Source organism: Rhea pennata, chromosome 29 (genome assembly GCF_028389875.1).
Source record: "Rhea pennata isolate bPtePen1 chromosome 29, bPtePen1.pri, whole genome shotgun sequence".
Lineage (NCBI taxonomy): Eukaryota > Metazoa > Chordata > Aves > Rheiformes > Rheidae > Rhea > Rhea pennata.
The window spans coordinates 4,209,205-4,221,293 of record NC_084691.1 but is presented as its reverse complement, the minus strand read 5'-3'; the positions used below and the strand labels follow the sequence as shown (position 1 = coordinate 4,221,293).

Below are 12,089 nucleotides of genomic sequence, written 5' to 3'. Positions count from 1 at the left end.
CCGTACCCTGAAGTCATCTACGCGACTGCTCTTCTCTTCGGGCTTGGGGGCGCAGGTGCAGAATCCCCCCCCCCCCTTTTTTTAGTGTATCTCTGATTGTGGGCTGAGGTCTAGCACAAAAGACCTGAATTATTGTTCTAGAAGCAGCTGCAACCCATTAATACAACATACCTTTAGTTACAGAAATAAACAGGGTTTTTGCATGTTCTTAGGAGATTATTTCAATCCAAAAAGGAAAAGAAGTACCAAAATACAGAATATTAGTGGCAAAGCAGCAAGACACTGCAATAATTTAGACAGTGGTGCTGTCTAACAATTTGAGGAAAGCTTGTTAAGTTCAATGCTTTGCTTGTGCTTTACTGCTAGTTTCACAGTGACAGGACAGGGGACCATAAAAGCGTGGTAAGAGGGAGGGAGTGGAAAGGAAAAGCTTCACTGTCAGACAAGGCTTCCAGTCGCCACCAGACTGGACCGAGAACAACAAGGTGCAACAAGAGGAATTAAACCAAAACCTTTTTCTGTTTTTTGTTTTGTTTTGTTTGCAAACAGCTGAGCTCCCCACCATTCCCTTCCCGAAGGCCCGAGTTATCCAAGGAAGGAAGCTGCTTTTCACCCACTTGCACACACGCTGCATTTTTGACCCCCCCTTCGATACTCTTTCAACCCAATTGCACCAGTGGCCAACACCAAGAGGGGGTGTTTGAGGTGGTTCAAATTCTGCTTCTTTGCACCTGGTGATTCTCCCTAGATTAAAAACAACAAAAAAAAAGTTACAGCTGAGAAGCCCCCTCGGATGCTAGAGGTAAAAGCCAGGCTAAATGAGAACAGCCAAGTGTTAACAGAGTCTACAAATGGCATGTGGTTTGGGCCAGTAATTAATGTAATGAGGCAGCTTAATGCATCTCCCTTTCTTCGGAGGGGAGTGTGCAGCGGTGGGCAGGGTGAGGGGACGGAGACGATAGAGGTGATCAAGTCAGCAGCTGCATCATGATTCTGTTTGGAAGTTTCTTTCCACCAATTTGATCAGTTCTAGCATGCTTAAAAAAAACCGCTCCACAGGCATGCAGAAGGATCAGCTGCTAATGGCATCTTACCCTCATCCCCTCAAATCGGGACAACGCTCTTAAAGGCCTCAAAGCTCTTAGTGTCCTAAGGGACTTTATGGCACCTAGTTCCGAGTAGCCCAGGGCATTAGCTATAAGGCTGACTAAAGAGACCTACACAGAAAATAGAAGAAAAAAAAAAAAAAAGAAAAGAAAGAAAAAAAAGGAAAAAAAAAAAAGAAAAAGAAAAAAGAAAAAAAGGTTCCAGACTGTTAGATTGAATCCCCTAGCACTGATTGCCCAGCCCCGACTGCCGGCCTGGGCCCCCATAGATAAATACCGAAGACATGACACCAGCTGCCTACTTCACTTGACTGAAACGACCTGGAAGGAAATAATGCGGTTGAGAAAGGCATAAGAAAAAAACATAGGGGAAAGAAGTGAGAGAGAGGCAGAGACACACAGACGGAGAAGGGGTCTGTCGGCAGGAAGAGCCCAAACGGATGACAAAAACCTTACCCTCGCCCTTTACCGTCTGCGGGGTCCCGGCGGCTCCCATTAAATTAAGCCAAATTTTAAAGGTACCTATGAGAAAGAATACAGATAAATACACACGGTGCCCGAGGGGCGCCCAACGCGCGCCGGGGACGGGGACGGGACCCGCGGCAGAGAGCCCGCGGGGACGAGCGCAGGATCCAGACTCGTTTTACCAAGAACACGCACGACACGGGACATTTTAAACTGCCTCCCGCATTTGGGGCCGCGGTCCGATTCCCACGCTAGCCACGGGAACGCTCCTGGGATTAAATCAGAAGTGACTGGCCATGTATAAATAACATCCGCAGACCCTGTTTCATCTGCATCTCGCTATCTTCCATTTTTGGCTAGTATCACGTTACAGACACAGATAAGAACAGATATGCAAACCTTTTTTGGGGAAAAAAAGAAAATAAAAGACAGAAAAGACATCAATATACAGTAACAGATAATGGAAAACCCTGAGACCTCTTCCCATAGCAGTTTTTCTTTTTGATCTTTAGTTAATTCTCAAAATAAGACTCTTCCTATTTATGCCTTTTAAAAAGGAAAAAAAAAAGAAAGCAGACGTTAAGATACTAAGGTGAAATTAATTATAAGGATGATCCTTAAAAAAAGAAACAAAACCCAGACTCCAGGAAAAATCCAGGACATTTCAAATACATAAACATGCAGGAGAATATTTCTGTGCCGGCTTCTGGACCTCCTTCACCGTTATCTGCCAACCGTCTTCTCACCTAGAACGCGAGAGACTGAACCCAGGATCTCCAGAGGTGGAAAAGCTCCATTTGCCTGAAGAACCACCTTCTCTTACAGGTTGTGAAAGACTCTTACCCGCCGCGGGCCAAGCGCGTGAAGGCACACGCGTCCTCATCCAACGCCAGGACGCGATCTCCACCGCTCGGAGCTTTCCAAGAAGGGGACCGCTGCCCAGAGAGCAGCAAACGAGCCCGTTTCTGGCGTGCCTGGTAGAGGGACGTTGGGAAGATCTACAGAACTTAGCGCTCGTGGCACGCGGGTTCCACCTCGTTTTGCCGTCGGTGCCTCTGCTTCGCGCTTTCCCTGCCCTCGTGTCCGCCCCGGGACAAACGGCCACAACAGATGCGGCTCTTCCAAGGTTTTTTCCATGCGGTTTGGATTTTGGAAATTACACCGATAGAAAGAAAAACCTACTCGGGGAGGAGCCGGGACACTCAGAGCGCTGGTTCCCCGCAGCTTGGCTGGGCTTCGGCTCCCAGGCTGAGCCGCTCCTTCTCCACCGCGGGTCGAACGGCGCCGTTTGGGACGCCGTTTGGGACGTTTGGGGCTGCACAGCTGTTTGAGAACCGTGCAAACCACGCCAGGAACGAGCGGAGCCGAAAACGTTATAAGGAATCACCTGAAGGGCAAACCAACCGCGTCTCGGTCCGGGCTGCGCAAGCCCCCCGAGCGCCACCAGCCCCTGGGAAGCTCCCGGGAGGAGCAGCCACAGGATTTGGCTGGAAAACTGATCAGGATTCAGATCCCAAATTTCAAAGTATGGACAGGATTTAGAGGCAGGAGCTGTAAGGTCCACAGGCACAAGGAACGAAATTACACGTAACACGGGGGAAAGGCGTCATCGAATCCTCGGCTTCGGAGCTTCTTCCCCTTAGGATAACGCCTCGCTCCCGGGTTTAACCGGCAAAAGGGCAGGGACATTTCTAACAGCTCATTTGGCTTCCAGCGGCTCCTTCCAGCGACATTCTCCTAGGACACTCCGGCAGAACACGCAGTGGGCACCGAGGCAAGGCAAAAGGAATTGCAAACTGGCTGAAAAGCAGAAGCCTTCATCATTACCCAGAAAAAAAGACTTTGTCTTCACGGATACACCCAGCGAGCTTTGGGAATCAGAGCGGGAGGGTTATTTGATAATGCTATGAAACCTGAAAAATAACATTCAAGAGCAACGTTACGACCCAAAGGTTTATTCTCCACTAGCTACGGCGGCCATCACGTGACTTCGCTCAAACCCCGTTTACGCCACATTAGAAATGTTGGGAAAAAAAGCGTGTTTAACCAATACAGGAGAGGATGCATAGCTGAGATTTTGCTGAGTAATATTCAGTTGTGGTTCAATCCTTCTAACATCAACTTACTCTATAGCTTTTGGCATCTCAAATTCACACTTCAGGGTTTTTTTTGCAGGTAAAAACGTGCAACTTTCCCACCTCTGGTACCAAGGGAAAAGAGAAATTTCTACTGAAGAACTACGACTGCAGAGCGCTCAGGTTCCTCACGCGTACCACTTGCACTGCACTTGCTCACTGCATGTGAATCTGCCACACACGTGCCAGTCGAACCACTCACTTGTTCCCAGCAGCTGGAATTCAACTCGCAGCACGAAGCACGAGGACTGTAAATGACTGATATTTTTGTTGCACTTTGCTCAAGTGCTGGTCTTCCTTTTAAACACAATATCCCAATGAATTCAATTGTCTGAAACACCCTCCACAAAGCAGTACAGAAGAATAGGTGGTATCTTGTATTAGCGTCCACATTAGCACTGGCACTTCAGTTTAATGCAGTGAAAGAGATACAGAGTTATTTTCAGAAGTGTGCTAAAAAGGAAAGGTGTTAAGGGATCAGAGAGGACTTCCCCCCCCCTTTCTTAAATATTCAGTTTTCCACTGGAAATGTAGACATCTTGAGTCACTTCTGCCCCTGAATTCCAAGGATAGTCCCTCCACCTACTCAGAAATATTTCCAGAGTGCTAATGTCACTGAACAGCAACTTGGCACAAGTGAATCATATTCAAAATATTCCTTCTCCCAGCACAGGACTTGGAAAAACGCTTTTTCGTTTGTTTTTAATACTCGTTCTTGGGACACTCACTAGGACACTGTTTCACAACTGGATGTTACAAAACTTTTGAGAGAATCCAAACATTTCAGATCTTAAACTTCCACTTTCCACAATTCTTAGGACTCCAAGTCCTATGGACTTGCCGTAAGCTTTTACCATTTTTGACAACACAAATTCCATTTATTTTAACATTTCTCTCTACTGTCCTTGTTTTAATCTCAAACTCGTTCTCTCACCCAAGATGTTCTGCAGGGGGATTCCAGGACAGTTATGTGCTGATCCATCCAGACTGACCACCACTTCCTTTACTCATACTATGATCTCTTACCAACAAGCTACTGCCTCTGTTGTTGGATGTGGTCCTTCCTTGCTTTCTCCCCTGGGAATTAGATCTTTTTTATTTTTTTGCTTTTAAGAGAAGGATGATGTTGAACTTCCTTTTGCATGATAAGCTTTGCAAGCGCTCTGATGTGTACCAACGTAGGAAAGGACCTGCCACCCCGAGCACCTGGTGTTCAGAATGACAGACCACGCCGGGCAGAAGGAACTGCCTCATCATCCTCCCATGGCTACGGATGCCAACAAATCCCTTGGAGAGCGGCAGGCGTCAGTGTCTGACCTCAGGAAGTGCCAGATTTGCACCCAGCACGAGTCCTCGACCTGCTGACACCTGTCAGTAGCTCAACATCCTCTTAGAGGATCATCCCAGGAGGGCACAGGGAAGGGCTGGAAAACCCCTCGCGGTCCGTACAGGCCCGCTAGGAACTGCAGGGCAAGAAGTGCCCAGCGGCACAGGGAACCCAAGCAGTACTCAGTGGGCTCAAAGGTTTCATCGTGTTTCAGAAACTTACGGATACCTGGGATTCAACCCACCTCCTCCTTAAAGAAATGATCCAGTTCTCAGGAGAAAACGCGACCCCAGCCCTCCTCTAACTAGTATTTTTTTCCAATCAGAAATAAGGAGAAGAGGATACATACAGCCACAATGAGGAAATCCAGCCAGCACCAGGCGTTGGTGAAGAACTTGACGAATCCATAGGCACACCATTTCAGCAACATCTCCAGGATAAAAATGTAAGTGAAGACCTTGTCTGCATACTCCAGGATGGTCCGGATGGTTTTTCTCTGTTCTATGTAAATATCCTCAAAAGCCTGGGAAATAACCAGGTACTCTTGTCAATGATATCAGATCTATTCCACAATTCTACATGGCAATCTAGAAGTTTACTCAAACTACACTGAGATGAAGAATGGAATCACATTTCTAAGTGCAACTTATCTACTCTAGTAGTTGCAACAATTCAACACCAAAAAAGAAAAAACAAAAAAGCCTGAAAAGCTAGGTTACATAAGAACTTCTCTATCTTTTAGGCATCCAAACAAAATCCTTTCTTTCTCTCCTCCAACACACACAGACAGGTACTCCCTGCAGCTGAGTGCTCAGCTCATTCAAGCGGGCTGAGTTCACTGAAAATTGAAGCAGAGCTATGCATGCGAAAAGTATCCAGCTTCAACTGTGGGATACTAATTGTTGTGCACTTCTTTTTCTTCCAAAATGCATGAGTGAAATGTGCTGTGGTTGTTTGTTGTATAACCTTATCTACTAAATACTCAGTGTGCCGATCCTGTGCAAGATGACAAATATACTGATTATCCGTAGCTATGTAACACCACAACCTCCAGAACCTCTATGAGGATTGGGAGGGTGAAGAAAGGGAAGTTATTTTTGGTAATGTGAAAATAAGACAGATATAGGCTGACTTTGCCCAAAATCATCACATTTCTAGTCAAGCTATGATTTGAATCCAAATTTCCAGACCTTGAGGTTTTCAACCTTAACTTAAAGTAAGCAAAAATACTAAGAAACGGTTATGCACAGTATCTACCTCAGCGGGACTGTGCTGTTTTCCAAGAATCATCAATATAACTTTTTCAACAGATTTCTTATATACAGCTTTCCCATGTAGATTTTTCCTAACTTAATGCAACGAGGCTACAGGTATTTCTACACTGTACTCACCAGGGCACCGCTGCTCAGTAGGATCATAAAGATGATGAAAGTCTCAAACCAGTTATGTTCCACAATGAGAAAGCAAGTCTTCCTCAAGGTCCACCAAGACTTTCCCAGCCCTTCCTCAATATTGACCTGGCAGCACTTAAAGCGCTGCATACAACCTGGAACGGGGACAGTGCAGAGAGCAGAATGAGCCCAGCTTTGCTAAGCGGCAGATGAGAAAATTTAAGAACGTAAAATGTCTTTGTCTAACAGTGATTTTGATGCAAACAGTATTAGAGAGGTTGAATTTCTGTTAAAACTGTGCATTCTAGAGGCTTCCGTGATTACTTTTACTACTTCTGTATCAGGCCACCTGAATTAACATCGTTTGTGAACAAATTAAGCTAGTTATATTTGGAGAGGCATCCATTCACTTCACAGGGTGGAACGGAGATCTTGCTGATAAAACAACCTTGAACCATTTAAAATATCTTTGCCATGGGAATAGCTGTGACGAATCAGTCACAGAATGACATTGAGGCCAGCAACAGCAGGAGAAAAAAAAAGAAAACAAACCAGAAGCCAGATTTTTCTGCTTCAGAGTACTCGAGGTATCAATTGTACAAGAGATTGACCTGTCTTAGCCGTAGATCATCTAGATCCTTGCAACAGCACCTGCATCTCCAAGGCGTTCATCTTGCAAATGCTTCCAAACTAATTCAAAATAAGCCAACATTCAGCCCTGAGCCACACTCGGACCTAACCTTAAAGCAAGTTTATAGCAGACATAATTCCCAGTAACAGCTCAGAAGCTTCGTTGTATGCTTACACACCACGCTTTGTACAGCTTACCTTCCGTGAAGCATGCATCTGGGTCGAGATACTCCTCTGGTGCCTCCACAGGGACTTCTTCCACTTCAGGCTTTATATCAATGGTGCTACCTTCAGAGGAGCTGGTATCATCAAGTTTCTTGAACACAAAATAAAACCCAACCTATGATTAGATGCCACCAGATACGAACTTCATGATGACTCAGCAATTGGTTCACCATATTTACTGCAAAGGAAGTTTGCTCCTCAACTCATCTCGCTAAACCCCGGCCCTGCCTGCATCTCGTATTTACAGGACACACAGAGAGTTTTATTCAGTGCTGGCTTTCACCTTATACCCAAACTGACTAAGCAAATTTAGTAGTATTTATGGCTCTCCACAGAGCATAACCAGCGCAAGAAAGAGGCTTCTGTCTTGGGTGCAAGGACAATACCATAAAATAAACAAACCCTTGTGCTGGAACTACCCAGTTCTCCCTCAAGCTACTCTCCCAAGGCTGAATGATTCTTTAGCATTTTTCTCCTACCTCTTTGCTCCCATCGGGATCCGTGTCACTGCTGAAATCTTCTGTGTTGAGATTTTCAAAATCTGATTCACCTACAGCAATAGGTACCCGGACAGTGAGATTGGGGTTATTGATGAAGGACATGTGATCTTCATCTATTATGTATTTCTCCACACTGCTCCCAATTCCACTGGTTGTGCCATTGCCATTCTTCTGATAATCAATGTCTCTGTTGATATCAGCCCCTGTGTGGTTAGCAATGCAGTTCACCTTCTTGTCGTACAGTTCATCCAAGGGTTTGACCTCATCTGCCTCTCTCTGCTTGAAATGAGCCTGCATGAACTCACGCACTTTTGCCTTGATCCATGCAATGCCCTTCTTGATGCGAATAACAGAGATCTGCAGGTTGTTCATCTCCCCATCATCATCTGTTGCTGCTAAGTTGTCTGCGCTGAAGGAGCTCAGTAGCAAGGCCAAGAACAGGTTCAGCACCTGAAGGAGAAGAGGTCACGCTTGGCAGAGCTCTGACTCTGCTGACACACAAGGGTAATATTTCCAAAGCTGAGTGTGAGCATTTAGCCACCCGAGTCCTGCTGATGTTAACAGAGCCTGCAGAGCTAAGTCTCCAAACACGACACTGAGAACGAGCTCTGCTGTCCAACAGACCTACTGAGGTATCCAGGATTCGAGGCTCAAAGCACCAATCCTGCAATGCATCCATAAACACGGAGCCCCGCACAGCACTCAACTCCGCTGCCGTCAGCAGGGTTCCCTGCAGGTGAAGGGGTCCCTGACACAGACTTCACTGCAGGATCCAGACTGCAGATGTTACAGGTAGGGATTTAAGCAGCCACAATCCAAGGAATTTAAATTCAATTAGTTTGGCCCCATCTCTGGCTCAAAGGAAGGGTGCCAAATCCAGGCATTTGGAGCAAGCACTCCCTGCTCTATTTCCTTGCCCACATCTACTCATAGCTCCCAAGGGTTATTTTGTCAAAATCCCTTAGTGAGACAAGTTTTCTGGGAGAAAGCTCACACTCCTTTTAAGATAGGCAACTGTTCACACTGCGCCATTCTTGATTATTTTTCCCCCATAGATTCTTTTTTTTCCCATAAAATTTAAGACCAGAAGGAAACATCATGATCTAGTCTAACCTCCCACACAACAGGCAGTGCAATTTCACCAGCCGATTCTTGCACACACCATATCTCATGACTGAGCTAGTGGGCAGATTTTAGAAGAAACTTCCAACCTTATTTTTAATGCTTCAGGACCTTCCCTTGCTTACCAAGTTATTGCTTCTCCTGGAATTTGAAAGCCAGGCTTTGCTTCTTGCCAGCTTCTTTTACCCTATCAGGCAAGCTGTGGATCTGTCCCCTTTGACCGAGCTTTTCGTACCTCCAGCTTTCACTGCCAAGTGCTAGCATTCTTTTTTGATGGGCAACTGTTAAGGCCCTAACCAACCAAAACAAAGCCTTAACTTTGCACTACCAAAGCCAACAGGACTGTCTGTATGCCAAAGGCCACAAAGAACCCCCAAAGAGCTGGAAGACTCACAATTCTAGTCCTTTGGTCTCCCCATGTTCTATCCCCCCCAGAGGCAACCAATAAAGACCATCAGTAACCATTTACTGACCACTAAATTTCCGATGACCATGACCATCATGAAGACAATCAAGCACATGGCCTGTCCTGCCACTTCCATACAATCCCACATGGTCTCAATCCATTCCCCACACAACACACGGAAGACAATAAGGAAGGAGTGGAAGAAATCGTTCATGTGCCAGCGGGGTAGCTCACACTCCGAATTGATCTTGCAGACACACTCCTTGTAGCTTTTGCCGAAGAGCTGCATGCCCACCACAGCGAAGATGAACACGATGATGGCTAGCACCAAGGTCAAGTTCCCCAAAGCGCCCACTGAGTTACCGATGATTTTTATCAGCATGTTCAGAGTGGGCCAGGACTTGGCTAGTTTGAAGACTCTCAGCTACAAAGCAAAACAAAACAAGTGCTTAATTCAATTTCATCTAAAACAAAGAAGAAAGTCAGCAGAACTTTCTAAATGGCCACAACCTCTGTGTTATGAAAACATAAGCCAGTTTTTCTGCTGCTGGAGTCAGTGGGAATAGGGAATGCTTAACTTCTCCCTGAATTTGCCCCCCTCCTATTTTGTACCTTGTTAGCCCTATATACTGCTCTCCCTTTACAAAGGAAAAGTATGGTGTATCTTTCTTGCTTTGCAAACTCTGCAACATTAAGGAAATCAGGAGACTTAATTGAAGATTGTGTGTCACATTCTTTTTTTGTCCCTGATTGCTTCTCATGTTCCCCTGGAAAAAAGGACTGGGTTTCCTGGCAAAGCCAGACCACACAATCTAAGTTTCATTTCTGGACAATCTCACCTTGGAAGAGGGAGATGGACCTTCTGAAGCTGCATGCAGGTGTGAACTTCTGAGTACAAGCTCTTTGGAAAATCTGACCTCAGCCGTGGTTCTCAGTGCTCAAAAATCTAACCCTGAGGTTTTCGTAATTTAATTTTCACAACCTCTAACCACTGCTAGAACAAGGCACATATGAAGGCTGTAAGTATTCAGCACTTTTATCATACCATTATATAGGACCTACCGAATTTGACTCGGTGAATTACCTGGATAGAACGCACAGGTGACATTAGAAGGCACCTCTTATGTCACCTACTTCCCTGTTAAATACTCTACACCAAGACACCTCCCAAGCCATCCTTCACTGCCTACATGGAACGAGCTGTTGCTCGGATCTCAAAATACAAACAGCAGTTGTGAAGCGAGAGGAGACCACAAAAATGACAATGCCCGTCGCTGTCCTCCTCAACACAGAAAAAGGGGGAGTTTACTTTTCAGTTTTACCGAATTAACTTATGAAAAAAAAGTCTTCTAGTAGCTGTAAGATAGGAACATTCAAAAAAGGTTTGGAATATGCAATACCAATCGGAAAGATCGCAGCACTGAAAGTCCTTCCACATCTGCTAGACTCAGTTCCATTAAGCTGAGGGAGACAATAAATCCATCGAAGATGTTCCAGCCTTCTTGGAAATAATAGTAAGGATCCATGGCTATAAGTTTCAGGAACATTTCTGCTGTGAAAATTCCAGTGAAAACCTGGAGCGGCGAGGAAAGAGACACAGAAAAGAACAGACACACAAAGATCCCTGTTTGTTCATTTTCTGATCATCAGTGTCAACATCAAACAACGCACTTTGTCACGCTGATTCACACGTGGAGCCTGTGCAATAAAGTCTTTTCCCCACTGATGCAGCTTCACTAGCATAAACCTCGTAGACCTACACAGGCAATTTTTAGCCCACCAGAAACTAACGGATGGATCTGATGTAGTAACGACTTTTGACCAGAACAGCATGCCCATAGCCAACATCTCTGAGTTGCCACAGATTGTAGTGAGGGCAACTCACGCGTCTCAGTGTCCTCTAGGAACCTGTAACAGCAGCTCTTTCAGGCTGAGCTTCGATCAACAAGTAGTGTAGACCAACAGGAGCAAACCCATAGGGCACATTTACCAATGCTGTCTTACCAGATTTCCCACGGAGAGCACGTGTTCAAACTCTGGGGTCATAGGATGGTGCTCCATCGCCATGAACAAAGTGTTCAGCACAATACAGATGGTGATGGCCAGGTCAACAAAAGGATCCATGACAATTAAATTCACTATCTCCTTCAGTTTGATCCAGTACGGGTGGCACTCCCAAATCAAGAATGTGTTGGCAAATTTGTACCAGCAAGGGGGGCACTTCCTCTGGGACTCTTCCAGCTCTACAGTTACAAAAAAGAACAGCAATGGACTTCAGTCTTTGCCTCTAATGCTGCTAAATTTGACTCTTAGCATGGCTAAAATATTAACTCTCTGATCTTGCCTGCCCTGAACTTCTCCCTTCTTGCTTACACAATATTTCAACATTCTTGAGGAAAGATATTTTTGGCTGTATGTACGTCCAACACTCAACGATGTGAGTGTCAGCAATAGCTTAATGCAAACGACTCATAAGCACTGAACCTCATCACCATGGCCAAACATTACCCCGATCACCATGACAGATGCAAAAAGTCAGGTCAAGTCTTGTATTGAGCTACACTAAGTTCTTCCTTGTATCTAGGCAATACCAACACACAAATTTGCACTAGGTAACCGGGAAGTCATTTGTGCAACAAGACTTTGTGCATCTCCCAATTCAAATCATTTTAAAAATGGAGGAAATATTTAACTCAGAGCTGAATAAGGTAAAGTGATTCAAACTAACAGATTCTAAACCATCTTTGGTGCCAGTTTTTAAGTAACTTAAAAGTTGAATGAA

At 45.3% G+C, this 12,089-nt stretch overlaps 1 protein-coding gene across 3 annotated transcripts in view; it reads right to left on the bottom strand.

The window, feature by feature from the left end:
• SCN8A (sodium voltage-gated channel alpha subunit 8) overlaps positions 1–12,089 on the bottom strand; it is a 51,325-nt gene that overhangs the window by 10,254 nt on the left and 28,982 nt on the right. For 2 of the 3 annotated variants that reach the window (XM_062597142.1, XM_062597141.1), the window contains 7 exons: positions 11,312–11,550; positions 10,708–10,881; positions 9,375–9,731; positions 7,759–8,229; positions 7,253–7,370; positions 6,425–6,579; positions 5,383–5,556 (listed from right to left, as the gene is read on the bottom strand). In XM_062597142.1, coding sequence (XP_062453126.1) covers positions 5,383–5,556; positions 6,425–6,579; positions 7,253–7,370; positions 7,759–8,229; positions 9,375–9,731; positions 10,708–10,881; positions 11,312–11,550 — 1,688 coding nt within the window. Of the gene's footprint in view, positions 1–1,094; positions 1,218–5,382; positions 5,557–6,424; positions 6,580–7,252; positions 7,371–7,758; positions 8,230–9,374; positions 9,732–10,707; positions 10,882–11,311; positions 11,551–12,089 lie in introns of all 3 variants that reach the window. The other variant, XM_062597143.1, reaches the window with a different exon arrangement.